This window comes from Pelodiscus sinensis, chromosome 14 (assembly GCF_049634645.1).
Source record: "Pelodiscus sinensis isolate JC-2024 chromosome 14, ASM4963464v1, whole genome shotgun sequence".
NCBI classification, from domain to species: domain Eukaryota; kingdom Metazoa; phylum Chordata; order Testudines; family Trionychidae; genus Pelodiscus; species Pelodiscus sinensis.
In genome coordinates, this window is record NC_134724.1 from 29,736,796 (window position 1) to 29,757,795 (window position 21,000).

At 43.7% G+C, this 21,000-nt stretch overlaps 1 protein-coding gene across 5 annotated transcripts in view; it reads left to right on the forward strand.

Annotated features, from left to right (window-relative positions):
• Positions 1–721: 721 nt before the first annotated feature.
• LIPC (lipase C, hepatic type) overlaps positions 722–21,000 on the forward strand; it is an 88,089-nt gene continuing 67,810 nt past the window's right edge. For 2 of the 5 annotated variants that reach the window (XM_025190032.2, XM_025190040.2), the window contains exons 1-2: positions 722–875; positions 1,086–1,215. In XM_025190032.2, the coding sequence (XP_025045817.1) occupies positions 1,198–1,215 (18 nt within the window). In that variant the 5' untranslated portion in view covers positions 722–875; positions 1,086–1,197. The remainder of the gene's footprint in view (positions 876–1,085; positions 1,216–21,000) is intronic. The other 3 variants (XM_006112462.4, XM_014579003.3, XM_006112463.4) reach the window with 3 other exon arrangements.

The following is a 21,000-nucleotide window of genomic DNA, read 5'->3' on the forward strand; positions in this document are numbered from 1 at the left end:
TTTTGTATTCATCAAGTTCTCTTCCTCAAGGCATTATGCTATACATTCTGGAATGAGCTTGTCACAACAAAGTAACGTCTCATCCCAAAAAAATAGTTCCACTGAACTTTGTGGGACTACATTTAATATAAGGCGTTACTCCACTGGGAGAAAGAGTGTCAGAATGTCTCCCTAGGAGGAACTGTACCAGCATAAAAAAATAATGTACTATGTTCTCTTCATGTGTCTGACTGGGTCCATAGTCACATCACTATACCTTACACATGACCAGGGCAGAAACAAGCAGTGCTCCTTGCCTACTTGAAAGGACCACTTCACCCTGTCATAGCACAACAAATACTGTACACATACACATTTATAGTGACATTTGTACACTCAGATTTTCAGTAGACAATGTATCATATGAAGAATGACTTTTCTTTGAAAACTAACCAAACATACCTACGTTTACTGCAGGTATTGTTACAATTACCGGTAGAGGGAAATGTCAGTTAATAGTGCTTTGCTAATGAATTTCTCACATAATAAAAATCTGCCTGCTTAATTTACACTAAAAAGCATTTGCTTTTGTACAGTTATCTACTACTCCTCTGAAGTTAGCAGAACTGTTTATTAAATGAGGCATTTCACTGTATAATGTTTGATCCGCCCCCAGTTCTCCTCTATACACACACCCACACACCCCAACTTGAATGTCTTTAGGTTTGTGAACTATTTAGTTTAGTCTTCTTTTCCTTTGGTCATTTTGCAATATGTTCAGACTAAGCTGTTGGCCAACCAACTTTGAGCTAACTACCCACGACCTTCAGCTGTATTTCAGAACAGAATATTCACCCTCATTGCGATCTGTTCAAAACTGAGCATTGCTGAATAAGGTAGGGATCCAGCTCTAAATTTAATTTCTGGTAAAAGCAATATAAAAGGAAACAATTTATTTGGACAAAAGCAAATTCAGTTCAAATTAGAGCAAGGGACAGAAGAAAAATATTGAAACAGTGGGCAGAGCACTTAAAGGTTAAGGGTTAACGATTAATGGGTAACCATTCCTTCCAAAGTATTGATAGTCTTCCATGTCTCTTTGGCAGCAGAAAATTGGAAGTGAAAGCCTCAGTTCTCGTGTGGAGAGAGAAGAAATGAAAAGTTTGTCATTTCTTTCACTTTTGTTGCTTTTATTCATCTTTACTCAAGCAAATACACATGGATGGAAGAGAAAAGGTAATATACTAACTGATATAATTAGCAATCATGGTTTTTGTTTCAAAGTTTGTGCTATAAAGATTGAGCTACTGACCTCTGGGACTCTAAATGCTTTTTCTAACATTGTGTTCTCTTAATCAAATGCATGACCATTAAAATAACATTTCTAACTGTCTGTATTTATTAGAAAATGTAACTGCTTTTAATGAAAGGAAACTGTTCTGAAAGAATGTAAGGTAATCTGACCTCTAACATGTTTGTTGACAGTTAAAATATGTATTTGCTTGAAGACTCTCTTGAACCAATAGTGCAAAGTGCTCTGATGAAGAATATTTTCTGAAACAGGAGAAAAGGTCTCCAGAAATTTTACAAATTGCCTCATTAATTTATTTATTGGTAGTATGTAATTGGGTTGAAAAGGATACATTTTTTAAATCTTATGCCGGAGGAGCTGTGTATAGAATCATTAAGGTGGTGCACCCCCTTTTTCCATAGGATTTTGTCACTTTATGTCAGAGTTTCCCTTTGATTTTTGGAATATGGCACAACCACAAAACTCGAGTACTAAACCTCTCTACTTTGTCAAAGTTAATTTTATATTCAACCTGTTAAACCATACATTCTAAGTAGCAGAAATTTTCCAAAACTTTAAATCTGGAGGGGATCATTTATTTTCCTCCGAAGAATGAAGTGAGAGGTAGAGTTGTGAATCTACAGAAGAAGGCTGTCCTTTATTGATAGCTGTAATAAAGGTTTGTGATTTTATATTAACTATTCTATTAACTATTCCCTGAACAGAGGATACTATACACATCACTTGCAGAGTGATTCCAATTTAGGGGCAGGGGATTCTTCACCCCAAGCTTCACTTTGCATTTCAGGTCTGATATGACAAAACCTTGATGAAAAACCTCATTCAGTCAAAACCAATTTCACTCAAAATTATAATGTGTTCCAGGTTCCCACACAGCTAGAGCCATAGGTACTTGAAAGGTTTGAAACACTTAGCAAAAACACTAACAGGCCTACACTGCGTTTTAAACTTTGAATACAACTCATATGGGAGTTGTTTCTAATATGAGGTTTATAATGTAAACTTTGCCCAGCTTCATTCAGAACCTTGTGTGTTGAAAGTGCAGTTCATTCATCAAAAACATGACAGCAAGTTACCGGATTCCAGTTCTGCTAAGGTTCGAGAGCTCACTTGATGCCTGGGCCCATTCTCCCATGCTTGCCATCTCTGGCACCTTTGATAACAAGATCGCCATTCTTTTTTGTAGTCTAGGCACAATTATGTCAATAGACTCCACTTTGCTTCCCTAGCTTAGAATCTACCTAGTCTTCCAAGAAGCATATTCAGCATGTGTCCCATTAGAATTAGCAGGCACATCCAAGTTAGTGTCTCATATTTAAATATAATTCTTTGATTCAGGAACCAAGCACAGGCAAAGCTAAAAAATATATATGTAAAATCTGCTCTTTTTATTCTCCTCTGTACAGACATGGCTACAATGGTCTGCAGAGTTTAGTTACAAAGGTTAAACTCTGGTTGCAGTAGCCTTGCATACCAGAGTCAGATTCTTGTCTCATATCAGTTTTACATCATTATAACTCTTGACCTCAATGGAGTTATTCTCAATTATTCAGGTAACAACCATTCTTCTAAGGCTGTGTCTACACTGGCATCCCTTCCGGAAAAGGGATGCCAATGTAGCACTTTGGAATAGGCAAATACATGGGGGACTTAAACATCCCCTGCGGCATTTGCATTTACATGGCTGCCGCTTTTTTCCGGCTTGGGGATAAGCCAGAGAAAAGCGCCAGTCTAGACGTGATTCTCCAGAAAATAAAGCCTACTTTCAAGTAGGAATAAGAGATCCTCCGGAAAAGGCTTTATTTTCCGGAGAATCATGTCTAGACTGGCGCTTTTCTCCGGCTTATCCCCAAGCTGGAAAAAAGCGGCAGCCATGTTAATGCAAATGCCGCGGGGGATATTTAAATCCCCCGCGGAATTTGCAATTCCGAAGTCTACATTAGCATCCCTTTCCCGGAAAGGGGTGCCAATGTAGACACAGCCTAAGTGTCTGGTTTGAAATGCACAGAATGACACTCCTTTCAACTACAAGTTCAAAGCCAGTGAGGTTAGACTTAGCCCTTCACCCTTCCCAGGCAGGGAAATTGAGTACCATGTAGTTTATTGTGTGAGGATATTTAGGATGGGAACTTAAAAGTTAAAGACACGAGCAGATGCCATTTAATTCAGTGGAATTTGTGGGTTGCCTCAGAACAATCAGGCTCTTCAATTTAGGACATCTAAATATGGACTTAGGAATTAAAGTTTAGATACCCACGTTTGAAAATGTTGATCCAAGAATTGGTCTTACTCTGCTTGGATGTTGAAGATTAAGATCCCGTTACATTCCCTGTGTTCTTTGCCAAAACTCCCCAGTTCCCATTGTTGGACAATGTTCTATGCATTTGTTGGCTGTTGCCTTATACCTACAGGTGGCTATGTTTCCTTACAGATACTGTATATAAGTACAGCAGCAATAAGAGTTTTATCATCTAAATAGGGGTATGTCTACACTACTACCCTAGTTCGAACTAGGGTGGTTAATGTAGTTATTCAAAGTTGCAAATGAAGCCCGGGATTTAAATATCCCAGGTTTCATTTGCATCTTGCCGGGCGCCACCATTTTTAAATCCCCGTTAGTGCAGACTCCATGCCCGCAGCTACACGCGGCACAGAGAAGGTAGTTTGAATTAGGCTAATTCGAACTACCGTTACTCCTCGTTCCACGAAAATGTAACTGCTCGTTCCACGAGGAGTAATGGTAGTTCGAATTAGAAAGCCTAATAAAGTAGGAATAAGAGATCCTCGGGAAAAGGGCGCTTTTTCCGGAGGATCTGGCCAGTGTAGACGCTCTTTTCCGGCTTTTCTAAAAGCCGGAAAAAAGCGGCGGTCATTTTTATTTAAATGCCGTGGGGGATATTTAAATCCCCCGCGGATTTCCCTATTACGATCTCAAAAATTACCATGCCCCTTCCGGAAAAGGGGCCAATGTAGACGAGCCCATGATGTTTACCACTGGCTTAAGTAGCATATTTTGTCATAGAAAAATTATGCTGAATCTACTAGAAGTTTCAGGGTTAATAGTGGAGTTGCATTAACTACATTAATAATGCAGTTTTCAACTTTATATTGCCCAGCAGAGTAGTCTTAGCATAATGACCTCTTTTCCTATGTATTAGCTACAAATAAGAATGGTTTGCTGAAGCTGATTCAGGCTTCATATGTAGAGCTTGGCAGTATTTGGATGGGCCAGTAGCCACTTCCAAGCAGCATGCATAAGATTTCCTGGCAGAATAAGCAATAACTGGCAAAAGAGACAAAAGGGGCCAGCTAGCTGCATATGCCAAGACTGGGCAATAAAATCCATTTTAGCAATTGGCCAAAATGAATTATGATCCTCTTCAGAGAGATGTGAAAACTAACCCTTATTACTCAGCTTTTAAAATATTTACTGATGAATTTCTCTCTAAAATGGTCTACTCCACAATGCATTTGTGAAAACCAAAGGCAGCTTATACAGTAACTCTCAGGGTACGTCTACACTACAACGTTAATTCGAACTAACTTAGTTCGAATTAGTTAATTCGAACTAAGCTAATTCGAACTAACGCGTCTAGAACTAAAAACTAGTTTGAATTAGCGTTTTGCTCATTCGAACTAGCAAGTCCACATTGAGTGGACCCTGAACAGGGCTTAAGGATGGCCGGAAGCAGTGCCGGCAGGGCATCAGAGGAGGACTTAGAGCGTGGAGATGCTGTCTCAGGCTAGCCGAGGGCTGCGCTTAAAGTGTCCCGACCCCCACCCCGGACAGACAGTTCTAAGGGGTGCCCCGCTTGCAAAGCAGTCCTGGCTTGGATTGCCCGGAGTACCCACACTGGGCACATCACACCACTCGGCCATCAGCCCGGCTGCACTTGCCGCAGGCTGCCATCTGGGGAGAGGGGACAATCGGGGGGCTGCAGGAGAGCTTCCACCCCCAGAAGCCCGCAGAGCCAACCCAGTCCTCCCCATCGGGGGCTCGTACCCCATTCCTCCCTCACCTCCTTCCACTTACCCTTCCCTAGCCCCCCTTCTTATTGATGTACAAAATAAAGATAACGTTTCTTCCAACATTGACTCTGTCTTTATTGAACAAAACTGGGGGAGACTGGGAAAAGGAGGTGGGAGAGGGGAAGAGAAAGGCTGGGAGAGGGGAGGGCAACTAACATGATCAGGGTTTGGGAACAGGTCCCAGATGAAGAGAGGCTACGGAGACTGGGACTGTTCAGCTTAGAAAAGAGGAGATGGAGCGGGGACAGGATAGAGGTCTCTAAAAGCAGGGGTTGGGTGGAGAGGGTGCATTCAGAAAAGTTCTTCCTGAGTTCCCATAAAGAAGGACTAGAGGACACCAAAGGAAAGGAATGGGTAGCAGGCTTCAAACTAGTAAGAGAAAGTTGTTGTTCTTCCCAAAGCAAAGAGTTAACCTGTGGAACGCCTTGCTGCAGGAGGCTGTGAAGGCTACAACTAGAACAGAGTTTAAAGGGAAGTGAGATCAAGTCATGGAGGTTGGGTCCATGGAGTAGTCTTAGCCAGGGGGTAGGAGTGGTGTCCCTGCCCAAAGTTTGTGGAAAGCTGGAGAGGGATGGCACGAGACAAATGGCTTGGTCACTGTCTTCGGTCCATCCCCTCCAGGGTCCCTAGGGTTGGCCGCTGTCGGCAGACAGGCTACTGGGCTAGATGGACCTTTGGTCTGACCCAGTACGGCCATTGTAAGCTCAGGGCTCAGGGTCGGGGGTCTCAGTGGACCCCCTTGATTTTCATGCACACCTGCTCCTGGGTGGCCAGGCTGGCAGCTCTCCTGCCCTAGACGGCCACTTTCCTGTGCCTCGTGCGGAGATCGTGGACGAGGTCTACGATGTCCGCACTAGCCCAGGAAGGTGCCCGCCTCTTGCGGTCCAGGGCAAGCTCCCGGGAGCCGCCAGCCTGGTCCCGGGAAGAGGGGGTGGGCTGGGGGACATCGGGTGGGTGGCTCTGTGCCGTGCCAGGTGCAGGGTCTGCTGGCTGGGTGCTGGCAGGCTTGCACCTGGCACGGGCACCGTAGCCAGCCTGTGCCCCTTTAAGGGGTCCAGGGCCGGGAGGGGGGCATAGAGTTTCCCTGGTGTTGGCCAGAGTGGCCACCAGGAAAACCTGGGGAGGGCTAGCCTCCCACTAGTTCGAATTAAGGGGCTACACACCCCTTAATTCGAACTAGTAAGTTCGAACTAGGCTTAATCCTCGTAAAATGAGGTTTTCCTAGTTTGAACTAAGCGCTCCGCTAGTTCGATTCAAATTCGAACTAGCGGAGCGCTAGTGTAGCGGCTATGAATGTTAGTTCAAACTAACGTCCGTTAGTTCGAACTAACATTGTAGTGTAGACATACCCTCAGAGAGTAACTCTCACTTGTTACTGAATTCATAAAAGGTGCTCCAGCTCTTTATTCGTTAGTCTGCTTTAACTTCCCTAAAAGTGTTAGTTTTATGCAACTTAATTTCCTTCAAAAGCAGCTAGCAAGAGTCTCATGACCTCCCTTTATGATCAGCCAATGAAAGTTTATTCTTAGCAAGCAACGCTTGTAGCATGACGTGCTTCATGGTCTTGAGAGTTGGATGTATGGGAATGCAACTGCATGTGCACATGCACACTGTTCAAGATGCTTGTTCGATTTCAGTTAAATTAGTCTTTTACCAGTCGTACTAAATAGATTTAGCTTTTTCTAATTGGAGTCCAGATTCAAATACAATCACAACAAGTGCAACTAATAGTAAATACCAAAAAGGAAGTGACAAGGAAGAATCCAATTGGAAATTATTATGAATAGAGAAGCTATTCACACCTATATTGTCTATAACTAATTAAGCCACTTTGCACTACATATTGCAAATCCACATCTTACTGCCAATCCTTACTGCTGTTCTTCAAGGATTTGATTCTCCCACACTTTTTGCTATGGCATACTACCTTAGAGTATGTCTACTCAGCAAGGCTAAAATCGAATTAAGCTATGCAACTTCAGCTACATTAATTTTGTAGCTGAAGTCAAAAGTACCTTAACTCTGCTTTTGGTGCAATCTACACGCAGCAGGAAGTCAAAGAACACTCTTCTTTCAACTTCCCTTACTCCTTGTGAAATGATGGTTACCATGAGTCAGAGTTAGACATCCTCCAGCTTAACATTATTTTGAAATGAAGGTTTATAGTGAAGGTGCACTCTGATGTTATACCAAAATAACAAAGTTATTCCAAAATAATGTTGCTGTGTAAATATTCCCTAAGGCCTTCTCTATATTGGCATATTTTGTCGACAAAACAGTGAGAGCATACACACTACAATGCAACTTTTATTTGGAAAAACACTGTTTTGGCAACGAAAAACTTACAACCCTGTGAGAGACATTTGTCTTTTCCCCTCCCTTTATTGTTGACAAAGCCAGTGTGAACTCTGTTTTGTTGAGAGAACTGGCTTCCACCAGTATCCCACAATGGTTGCCTTGATGGCTGTGCTCATTGTTTTGTGATCTCAGCTACCCTGCACCTCCTCCCCTTTCAAAGCTCCATGAAGTATCTGACAGCTGAGTGAACTGTTCCATTTGGGGAACACAAAACAAATCACTGGAATGCTTTTTTCTGCCCTGCACTAGAAATACAGCAGCAGGCAGACTGCTGCTGCAGAGGGAGGGCTGGAGAGACTGCTGTGTTGCTTTGACATTCCTCAGCATGGAGAGCTCACAGAGCTTCAAGGGAATCTCAAGAAGTACAGGGAACAGCTCTGCCTTCCCACAACACTGCACCATGGAATGCTTACTCACATTGCTTTGCTCTTATCTGTCCATGGAGTGCTAGCAATGTGGCCATGAAATGTCAACAATGGGAGACAGAAAAACTAGTTTGACCAGTTTTCACTTTTGGCGACTTTTGCATGTCAATAGTGCTTTTGTCACCACACCTTCCCAGTGTAGACGTAGTCTTACTCTGCAGCTGAAGTTACTAGGTCCATTCAGAGGAAAGTAATATTCAGTGGGAGTAATGGTATCAGAATAAAGCCCCAAGGCAGCAAATATTTCCAATCATTATAGCTTTGAAGTAGACAGGTTCCCACAAGGCTCCGCAACTGGGGCTGGTTATCCCAGACATTTTACAGTGAGCAAAAATACAAAAAAACAGAGTTGAGATTAGTTTGGTCATTTTCATATTTCTGTATATTAAATCATTTATCCATAATTCTCCTATTTTCAGGGTCAAGCATTCTGGAGTGCCCCACTGAGTGATTTTATTCCATAATGCAAGTAGCACTGCTTTACCACTGGGTAATGATGGGTCATGAGGAATGTTGGAGGACATCAATTAATGTTTAACTCTGTGTTCACAACTCCTCATTTCCAAAGGCCACTCAGTTAAGAGACCAGTCAAATGTAAATTTGTCCTTCTCAATCACTTAAAATAAATGCTGTGCTATACAAAAACTGTCCAGATGAGTTCTCATTTACTAGGAGCTCTGTGTTAATAAGTTTTAGCAATTACTGAAATATCAGACACTGTTCAGGAACAAAGCCTATTTGTCTGGAAACTTAATTTTTTTTAATAGACATACTAATGCTTAATTTTTTTAATAGACATGGGGCTCTCAGAGGGTAAATTGGTTATTGTTTTGGCTTGATCTAATGTCTAGTTGGCTATTTTCTAATTTTGGGATGAGGAAAAGTTGGTCATTTTAATTACAAATCAAATTTATAAAATATTTTATGTTATATTTACAATATTTCCACTCCAGAGCTTACACTGTACTGATAAATATTTTTACATTGTTTGATAATGGATTGTATCCATGATTGGGGAATACACTAATTGTGACCTCTGTAATGACCGTTTATTTCAAACCTAAATATGGGAACTAAATGTTTGTAAGATATCTTGAAAGAAGCTTAACCTCCAGCTTGTCTCAGATGCTTGATTTGTAAGCTATATATCTTTGCTCCACTGTATTCTGTAAGAATCCTGGGGGCTTTCTATAGGTATTCAACCAACATTCTAAGGAACTGCTTAAATCTCATTTAAAATGACAAGTTCTATACTCTAACCCAAGTTAATAGCGCTATTCCTTAGAAGTTCACTAGGGAAAGTGGTTACCAAACCTATTTCAAGGTGACTGAAATACAACAAAGACTGATCTTGGCTAAACTCAGCCAGTTTCTATTCAGTTGTGTAGCTCTAAGTACAACAGATTCCATAGCTATAAATTCCAGTTTCACAAGTGCGTACAATTAAGAGAGCAGTAGCTTACCTAGACTCAATACAGAGGCTCATCATAGAGAGCTAAACTGGCACAGCCTTTACTCAGTCATGCTGAGGAGAAAGGTCTCTGTTCAGCTCTGCTCAAATTGTAATACCAGCTGCAGAGTGGAAAACAGCACTGCTTTGCTGATATACCCATAAGAGCTTTGACTTTGGCTCAACCCCCAATGTAAAGGAATAGGTGCAGTGGGAGCAATAAACTGTTCTGTGAAAAGGATGAAGTACCTTCCACCCAAGCACAAGGGAGGAATTGTGACCCAACCAATTCATTCTTTGGTGTTCTCCTGGGATAGTGCAGTTAAGAGTAATCCCTGACTCAGGAAGGTTGTAAATTGGCCCACCAAGACAGGAGGGAAGAGAACTTAGATGATCAATCTCTCAAGCTGCACCAATATACAGTACATGTAAGCAGTTGGAGAGAGACTGCAGTGAAATGCTGCATGGAGAGCCAGCTGGCTCATCAGCCAATAATTTATCGTGCTCCATCTCCATCATGCTAACCTTTTACTTACCGGGGATCAGAAATTGAAATCTACCTCATTCTGCAAGCTTATTCTTTTAAGGGAGAACAGTTTTTTATAAGGAAAATAATCAAGTGGTGTTTTCTTAGCAAATGAAATCAAAGTCATGATAGCTGAGGAGTTAGCATGAGGTGCTGCATGAGAAATCTAGGCGACAGCTTGCTTTGATGGGGTTTTTTAAAAAGTATGTAAGGCAAGATGTGCAAATGTGTGTGGTATTGAACTTCTGCATCTTTAGTGATTAGGGGAGCAATTCTGTCATCTTTACTGATAATGAGTGGTAGTACTTTATTAAACAAGTAGTCCAACTGAACCTTACAGGAATACTTGTGCGGAAAAGTAATAGAAATGTAGCCATGTTAGTCTGGTGTAGCTGAAGCAAAATGCAGGACTATGTAGCACTTTAAAGACTAACAGGATGGTTTATTAGATGATGAGCTTTCGTGGGCCAGACCCACTTCCTCAGATCAAATAGTGGAAGAAAATAGTCACAACCATATATACCAAAGGATACAATTTAAAAAAATGAACACATATGAAAAGGACAAATCACATTTCAGAACAGAAGAGGGATGCGGGGGAGGGGGGGGGAGGAAGGAAGGTAAGTGTCTGTGAATTAATGATATTAGAGGTGGGGAAAGTTAGATGTCTGTGAGCTAATGGTATTAGAGGTGATAACTGGGGAAGCTATCCTGGTAATGGGTAACCCCAACTATGTTACTGCACTGTACAACGCTCACAAATAAGGACATTTCAAATTTAGTCAAGGATACAGAGTATGCAGAGTTTACTGAATGAAAGCTCTCTGAGAGCTAAATTCTGGCATGTAGCCACAACCCTTCACTAGTAGATGTGAGGAGTTACCTTAGGGTGACCAGATAGCAAGTGTGAAAAACATTAAGCTGAGGGTGGAGGGATAAGAGGTGCCTATATAAGAAAAAACCCTGAATATCAGGATTGTCCCTATAAAATTGGGACAGCTGGTCACCCTATGCTTCCTACATTCTAAGGAGCAAAGGGAGGCTGTCAGAGAATATCTCCTGGTACACAGAAATATGAAGGTACTTCCTTTAAGAAGGATGACATAATCATCTCCTTAAATTTAATGCAGCAGAAATGTTTCTATAAAGAAATATAACAACCCTCCACACTACTGGTTTGACATATTGAGTACCTCAATACCCATAGTAGTCTCAACTTTTTAATCAACTGTTGGTATTGGGCCACAACTACCCTGATTAAACTGACCTCGTTAGCACTGGCCTACTGCATAGTAGTGTAACACTCCCATCTTTGCCTGCCAAACTGAAGTTTCCACTTTGTGCATCTGACAAAGTGGGCTCCAGCCTATGAAAGCTTATGTCCAAACAAATTTGTCAGTCATTAAGGTGCCACAGGACTCTTGTTGGTTTTCCATCTACTTCCTGACTGGCTCCTGCATAAGAGCAGTGTTTGGCTTTTCTTTTCTTAGTAGTGTTTTTATTTGCAGTTCCTGGTTCTGTTAGAATTCAAAGGGCATCTTTCTCCTCCAATGTCATGGATTTATTTCTAATCATTTCAACAAGGGGGAAAAAAACAGGAGAGACAGTTCTGTCATTCTACTGAGGGCTGTGAAAGGTTTTTTTGGGGGAGAGGGGCATTTCTGGCTGATGCTAAAAAATGTTTACATTAGGGTGGTCTAGGGCATGCTTCCCCTTTGAAGACGAGAGCTGATATGATTACTTTTTCCATAGTCAGCAATCTAGTCTGCCTATTAAAATCAAAACTTCTTCCTCTGAGCTCTCTGGACACTTGCCCAATTTATAGCCTAGATTTCCTTCAGACCCCTTTGTGCATACTTACACAAATGAATTCTAAAGTATGAAAAAAGTCCAAGTATTGGAGAGAAAATGTTTAACTGAATAAATGATCCAACTCCTGTTCTAGTTTTCTTTCCAGCATTTCCAATTTTAACAAGGTGATTTAACTCAGAATATCAACTTTACCCTATAGTGGAATAGATTTGATAGACCTGTTTGCCCTTCTCTTCCCCATATTTCCCATCACATTTTCTCTCTCTCTCTCTCTGCCTCTCACATACACACACTTTTAAATCATTACTCAATGAATACTAAATACAGAACCATGACATTAGGAGCTTTCCCAAACACATTCACAGAAACAAAATAGTCCTCGGAGGACCACAGCAATTTCTGTTAGGCATTTCAGTGCCAAGGCAGGTCAGTGAAGTTATTATTAGCTCTAATTAGCACTCCTACAAGCTGTTGAATTCTTTGCTTGTGGCAAGAGACACACAAGTTCTTTCTAAGATCTAACTCCCAGTCTTATTATTACACGAACGATGCAAATATCACCAGTGCAAACTGACTTTTCATAAAATAAGATTTGACCCATGTATACAAAATGCCTATGCAAGCAAAGATCAGATAAAAACAAACCTTCAGAGTAAAGGATCTTTCCACTGGGAATCTGTTTAAGAAAAACTGTTTGGCCTTACTAATTATATATAGATTATGTATATGATATAACAGGTCACAGACAGATAATTCACCTACTCAGCTCAATCATGAAAATGTACTTTCAGGACTGTACTTCATTAGTCTGAATATATGTGAAAATTGAAACCGTCCTCCACAAATCTGAAATGCAAATATCAGGGCTGACTCAGAGGTCCTCAAATAAACTGATCAGTTATGAGGTGGTATAAGAATGTATGAAAGTCCAGCAGGACATCATTCTCATGCACTAGATGCATCTTCTAACCAAGTGCCAGGAGAACAGAAGCCTGACCATAGCTCTCATTGTCAAAGGACACTGAAACTTCATTGAGGGAACTGCTGGAGGATTTATTTGGAAGAAAAAAAAGCAAAAATTACTGATTTTATTGGGATTAATACTATGAATACAGAGAAATACTATGAAAAATAAAGGGCATCTATTACAGGAATTAAGAAATAACATATTGTGTAAAATAGAACACCAGAGTACCAAGAGAGATATGCATCAATGGATATTAGCCAAGATTATCAGGGATGCTCTGGGTGCCCTACCCTCTGCCTATGAGTGATGAGAGGGGAGGGATCATTTTATGATTGCCTGTTCAAATAATTCCCTCTGAAGTGCCTGGCACTGGCTACTGTTGGAAGATAGGCTAATGTTCGAAGATGCTGGGCTAGGTAGGTGAGTGGTCTGACCCAGTATGGCTATTACTGTACCTCCCACCCCATCCCTCATACAAATCCCATAGGATTAGAACGTTGAAAACATGCAGACAACCACACTCCAGTCAGGAGGCCTGGATTTACTCATATGCACTTGATGAACTTGCACATGTCCTTCCCCCCCACATTCCTTCGGTGCGGGAGGGCTGAACATTTGAGTGAGTGACATTTGTGACCTGGCACGGAGTCACAGTACCAGTCTGATCTGGGATCCCTCAATGTCCATAGTGCAAAGTCCCCAAAATTCATTGGCAGTGCCATGTTAATCAGCATTCCCCATGAAACTAGGAAACTGAGATGGCCCCAAAACTCAGAAGGAGATTCAGTTTGAGGCTGCTAGATAGGGAAGCACTGTAGTCAAGGTTATGCTCTGTATTGCAGCACAACTGTATAGAGGAATTTAAACAGCTTTGGTCTGGGTGCAGGCAGGACCCTGCTACATCGAGAGAATGAAAACTATGAGTCTCTCACCACCTGTTCCACTTCCACTCAACCTGACCCTCAGCATACTCAAAATGGCACCAACACCAGAGACTTTGACCACATCAAACCAGTAGCCTTCTGAGATTTTCAAAAACTAACTAGTCAACTGAACACAGATAGCATTTAGTGCTTTCTGTGACAGACTGGGCACACTGGTGCGTCTCGTGGGGTCGTTGCCATCATCCCGGCTGCACTTACTGCAGGCTGCCATCTGGGGGGGTATATCGGGGGGGGCAGTCAGGATCCAGGAGGCACTGAGTGAGAACGTCCACCCTGAGGAGCCCTCAGAGCCTCCCCGGTCCTCCCCACCGGGGAATCGTGCCTGATTCCTCCCTCACGTGCTTCCACTTATCCCTCCCTTGCCCCCCTTCCTGATGTCAAATAAAAGACACATATGTTCAAAAATAGAAACTGGGTTTATTGAACAAAACTGGGGGGGGGGTGAATCTTTGGGGAGACTGGGAAAAGGAGGTGGGAGAGGGCAAGAGAGAAGGTGGGATAAGGGAGGGGGAAACCTAGGAGGAGGAAGCTGGAAGGGGGAAGCAAGGTGAAGAAGGGGGAGGTGAAGTTCAGGGTTGGGGGGTCTTGCCGGACCAACTTGACTTTCATGCGAACCTGCTCCTGGATTCGCATGTGCCCTTTGGTGGCCAGGCTGGCAGCTATCCTGCCATAGACAGCTGCGTTCCACCATCTAGTGCAGAGAACATGGACGTTGGGGGCATCCCCCCAAACCTGAATAAGGTCCATGATCCCTTTTCCACCTTTTCCAGCCCCTGTCAGGCTCCTGGGAGCTGGCAGACTGCTCCTGGGGAGCGGTAGAAGGCTGGCTGCCAATGGCTTGCTGGCACATATTTTGGGACCAGTGGGTCAGGGGCCCCGGTGGCCACTGCTGGCTGTGGGCTGGCAGGCTTGGAGCTGGCACAGGTACTGTGGCCAGTGTCTACTCCTTTAATGGCTCTGGGGCTGGGAGAAAGGCGAGTAAGTTTTCCTGGTTGTGCCCAGAGTGACCACCAGGGCTCCCTGGGAAGGGCTGGAGGCTCCCTATTTCGAATTAAGTGTCTACACAGCACTTAATTCGAAATAGTTATCTTGAATTTGGTGTTACTCCTCATAGAAAGAGGTTTACCAAATTCGAATTAAGCACTGCACTATTTCCAATTTATTTAGAAATAGCAGTTTGCCTGTGTAGATGCTATTAAAGTTAATTCGAAATAACTGCTGTTATTTCGAATTAACTTTGTAGTATAGACATACCCATTAACTATAAGGAAAGGTTGAGGTGCCTTTATTGTTCCTTTGTTTCACTCTTTTTGTGGAGAAATCACCAGTGCAATATTACAGTTAGCAACTTCAGTCCCAGTTAGCAGCCAGCTTTTTCTGCCCAATATTATCCTACTTTTTCTACAACAAATGACAGCAGATCAGTATTTGATTTTAGAAGAATGGTGTCACCGCAGCCCAAATTAAACTTGAGTGATCCTGTTCAAATCTGGAAGGCAGATGCTAAATTCCCTTTCTGAGTATTAGATACATCTGGAAAGGAAAGCCCCAGTTCTGCTTCCATGGCTGTGGAAATAGATTCAAATCCTTCTGTGTGCCTGGTATTGTACATAAATCTGCCCAGAGATCCTGCACCCCAATCCTCTGCCCCTGGTCACAACCCAAACCCTCTGCCCCCACTCCTGCACCCATATCGCCTCCCACATCCTGCACCCCAACCCCCTGCCCCAGGTCACAGCCCAAACCTTATCACCCTAACCCTTTCTTCAGGTCACAACCCCCTCTTGCCCAAGGTCACAATTCAAACCCCTGTATCCTAGTCCCCTAACCCAGGTCACAACTGCCTCCTTCACCCAAACTCCCTCCCAGACCCCACACCCCATCCTGCACTCCAGTCCCTTACTGCAAGCTCCTTTCTGCACCCAACTTCCATCCTAGACCCCACACCTCCTCCATTAATATCATGGAAGAGTGCAGCCCTTGACCACTTTCCAAATTCTTGGAGTGGCCCCCTCATCAAAAATTATGGCCCACCCCCAATCAAGGAAACTGGGGGCTAGAGAGGGCCAGGACTCTGGTGCCAGGGTCCTAATGGCCAAGAAAAGTGTTGGACATCAGGGTTGCAGCTATCATATCAGTTTTTACAGAAGACCTGTTAGCTTGCTCTGTAGCACTCATCATTCTGATTGGCTGCCAATAATGTCATCATCTTTGTTAGTAACATGCACTTAAATGCACAAATTTGAATTTCCCTTATTCAGCTATACCATTTCCTGACACTAAAGAGCATTATTAGTTGTTCCATGACTACCCAAGCAATCCACAAGTCACAGTAATTGCCTGAATGTACATTGTTGTCATGTCTTTTTGCTAAAATTAGTTTATATAATCTGAGTTGTGGACTTGATTCCCTGCATAGTGAACTGAGAACTGCCTTTAATGACATGACAGAAATGATTGTCAAATCTGTCATGAACCTTTCCCTTCATGTGAACACTAAGCAAAAAACCTCCCCTCAGAAAAAGGCCAAGCTAACAGCATCACTGCAGCTCACGAGGAGTAACGGTAGTTCGGAATAGGCACCTAGTCCGAACTACCTAGTTCGAGCCCCGTGTAGCCGCGCTGCATGGGGTTTGAAGCAGCGGGGATTTAAAAATGGCGGCTCCCCGCTTATGCTAATGAAGCCCGGGAAATTCAAATCCCGGGCTTCATTAGCAAGTGCGGTATGCATACATTACCCCGCTAGTTCAAACTAGCGGGGTAGTGTAGACATACCCTTATTTCAAAATAAGCTATTCCAGAAGAAATACTCCAAAAGAGCTTATTTTGAAATAGCACATCTACGCTACAGGGAAGCCTCAAAATTAGTCTGAAGCAGTGAAATTAGTGAACATGCTACCTTGATTTAGAGCTCCAGACACTGGGGACTAATTAGTTTGAATGGCCTTAGGGAGGACCTATTTCGAGTAGAAGCAGTGGAGCGTCCACACTACTGCTCTACCGAAATAGCTATTTCAGAATAGGTATTATTCCTCGTGGAATGAGGTTTACAGAAGTTGGATTAAACCGTCTGTTATTTTGAATCTATTTCAAAATAACAGAATTGCTGTATAGATGCTCACATTGTTATTTCAAAATAACGTCAGTTATTTCAAAATAATGTTGCTATGTAGATATACCCAGAGGGTACGTCTACACTACAACGTTAATTCGAACTAACGCGTCTAGAACTAAAAACTAGTTCGAATTAGCGTTTTGCTAATTCGAACTAGCAAGTCCACATTGAGTGGACCCTGAACAGGGCTTAAGGATGGCCGGAAGCAGTGCCGGCAGGGCATCAGAGGAGGACTTAGAGCGTGGAGATGCTGTCTCAGGCTAGCCGAGGGCTGCGCTTAAAGGGTCCCGACCCCCACCCCGGACAGACAGTTCTAAGGGGTGCCCCGCTTGCAAAGCAGTCCTGGCTTGGATTGCCCGGAGTACCCACACTGGGCACATCACACCACTCGGCCATCAGCCCGGCTGCACTTGCCGCAGGCTGCCATCTGGGGAGAGGGGGCAATCGGGGGGCTGCAGGAGAGCTTCCACCCCCAGAAGCCCGCAGAGCCAGCCCAGTCCTCCCCATCGGGGGCTCGTACCCCATTCCTCCCTCACCTCCTTCCACTTACCCTTCCCTAGGCCCCCTTCTTATTGATGTACAAAATAAAGATAACGTTTCTTCCAACATTGACTCTGTCTTTATTGAACAAAACTGGGGGAGACTGGGAAAAGGAGATGGGAGAGGGGAAGAGAAAGGCTGGGAGAGGGGAGGGCAACTAACATGATCAGGGTTTGGGAACAGGTCCCAGATGAAGAGAGGCTACAGAGACTGGGACTGTTCAGCTTAGAAAAGAGGAGATGGAGCGGGGACAGGATAGAGGTCTCTAAAAGCAGGGGTTGGGTGGAGAGGGTGCATTCAGAAAAGTTCTTCCTGAGTTCCCATAAAGAAGGACTAGAGGACACCAAAGGAAAGGAATGGGTAGCAGGCTTCAAACTAGTAAGAGAAAGTTGTTGTTCTTCCCAAAGCAAAGAGTTAACCTGTGGAACGCCTTGCTGCAGGAGGCTGTGAAGGCTACAACTAGAACAGAGTTTAAAGGGAAGTGAGATCAAGTCATGGAGGTTGGGTCCATGGAGTGGTCTTAGCCAGGGGATAGGAGTGGTGTCCCTGCCCAAAGTTTGTGGAAGGCTGGAGAGGGATGGCACGAGACAAATGGCTTGGTCACTGTCTTCAGTCCATCCCCTCCAGGGTCCCTAGGGTTGGCCGCTGTCGGCAGACAGGCTACTGGGCTAGATGGACCTTTGGTCTGACCCAGTACGGTCATTGTAAGCTCAGGGCTCAGGGTCGGGGGTCTCAGTGGACCCCCTTGATTTTCATGCACACCTGCTCCTGGGTGGCCAGGCTGGCAGCTCTCCTGCCCTAGACGGCCACTTTCCTGTGCCTAGTGCAGAGATCGTGGACGAGGTCCACGATGTCCGCACTAGCCCAGGAAGGTGCCCGCCTCTTGCGGTCCAGGGCAAGCTCCCGGGAGCCGCCAGCCTGGTCCCGGGAAGAGGGGGTGGGCTGGGGAACATCGGGTGGGTGGCTCTGTGCCGTGCCAGGTGCAGGGTCTGCTGGCTGGGTGCTGGCAGGCTTGCACCTGGCACGGGCACCGTAGCCAGCCCATGCCCCTTTAAGGGGTCCGGGGCTGGGAGGGGGGCATAGAGTTTCCCTGGTGTTGGCCAGAGTGGCCACAAGGGAAACCTGGGGAGGGCTAGCCTCCCACTAGTTCGAATTAAGGGGCTACACACCCCTTAATTCGAACTAGTAAGTTCGAACTAGGCTTAATCCTCGTAAAATGAGGTTTTCCTAGTTCGAACTAAGCGCTCTGCTAGTTCGATTCAAATTCGAACTAGTGGCGCGCTAGTGTAGCGGCTATGAATGTTAGTTCGAACTAACATCCGTTACTTCGAACTAACATTGTAGTGTAGACATACCCAGAGTGACTAACTTATAAGGCTACAAAGTTAAGTAAAGGTTGCCAAGCATTGTTACTAGGCTAGATCTATATTCTGACTTTGGCTATGCACTTAGGGCCTCCTGCAGTCTTAAAAAATAGAAGCTGAACAATGATCAGAAAGAATAAGGCATTTATTTTGGACTTTTCAATTTTGCTCTTAAGCAAAATGATTTTTAAAACCATATGCAACCTCCACATTCATGCAGTTGGCAGATTCATAGACGATTGAGGGCTAATACACATTTCCTTTAATTTTGAGGTTTTTTAATTTCAGCTCTCCATCATAAGATGCTTTCTGTTTGCATGACGGGCTTCAGTATTAGCATATTTGGACACAGCAAGACAGTAGTAACAATTTATTTCATGGGTCTTTATTCTGATGCTCGGTCTACTGAGAAAATCTTTCAGTTAAAAGTAACCTAAAATTGTTATATAAATATATATGAGCAAGCTAATTTGAGAGAACATGACAAGCTTTAATAAGCACATTTCATCTCATTCCTAAAACCAAGACTTGTCTGATATTATTTAACATGACAGTCACCCACAAGTCTCTCATTAAATCAACATGTATATTGATACTGTGTCTGACATTTTCCTTTCAGGGAATGGTCCTAAAACATAGGAATCCAAAAGAATACATCTCATGCATTCAATATACTTGATCTACAACAGCCAGTGACGTATAGGACAGTCCTGGGACATTTCAAGTATTCCAAACATGGAAGCGAATAAACTCTCCCAAGATGACAGCCACACAAATTACTTGAATCAAGTTGTTAAAAACAGGGGAGGGGGGGAATGCTGGGGTTACAATCATTACAGCTCAAACATAATGGGGGGATTTAGGATGTTGTTCTGCCTGTGCTAAGCCTCATATATGTTTATTTCTCACAGACCTAAACACTATTATATTACATAGAAAAAGCAAACAGGTTCCCTATTTATGGCAGAATATGCCACTACATTGGGTGAAGATTTGTTTTCACTTCTAACTTATTTAAGGAATATAAAATACAAATATGTGATAAATTAAGTCTGAATTGCCTGAAATTTGGAGAGACATCCACCTGCAAACATTGTAACTTGGGGTGAACTAGAGAATATATTTGGTTGGAGTCTGCAGCTCAATTTTTCCTCCGCCTCTCTGTAAGGGGCTCACCCACTCTCGAGTGCCTTTGTTTTTGGCTGAGGACACGTGTCCACAAGCTCCTCTGCTCCAACTGGTTGGGTGGTGGAGGTATCCCACATGCCCTTCCCTCTGGGTCAGCTGGGACTAGGCTTTTTCCTATCCCCTTTTTGTATCTGCTGGGCAGTGGGAAGGAGGAGGACCCAGGTCCACCCACACCTCTGGGTCCTAGCAAGGGACCCACTAAGTGTCCTTACTGTCCACTGCTAACTCACTCCCTGGGCCACTTCCCCAACAAGCTGTTCCATTCAGTCCTCTCTTTAAGGGCTTTGAGATAAAATTCTCACAGCACTTTGTGCAGGGTTCTGCAATTCACCATAGTCCACCATGGCCAGTCTTCAGCCACCAGACATGGGCTTCAGCTGGGTCTGCAATCCAGCCCACAGTCGGCACCGCCTGAGGTACCACTACCTGCCCAGTCAGTCAATGGGTCTGCTTGGCTTGCACTTCAGCAAGGAACTGACAGGCCCTGGCCCAGCAGCTTCTTTATACTGGCTTGCTGTGCCCTGATTGGCTGCAGCAGAAGCAGCCACTCTAGCTTGCTTGGAGGACATCTCTTCTGCTCTTAGGCCTGCTCTTCTTCTCCTGCATGCTGGGGCAGGATGTGGCAAGGCCACCAGTCTCTAGCAGAGGTCTTTTAGGCCTAGTCCACCCTGTCACATTCCCTCATTCCATTTCTATTGCAGATGACAATATGTAAGCAATCCAGTGCCTTACAATCTGCACATATATGTGTTCCATTGGTTAAACTTCTTCAGTCATGAAAGGACTTGGATGTAGGAGCAGGATTTGAATGGTCACTGACAGCAAAATTTGTCTTAGTCTTTGATTAAGTTTTTGACAATATGTAAACAATCCATTACCTTAAAATCTGTACATTTATACATGTCAGTGAGCATTCAAATCCTACTCATACACCCAAGGCCACTCATGACTGAAGAAGTTTGAGAACCAATGGAACACTGGTATCATTGA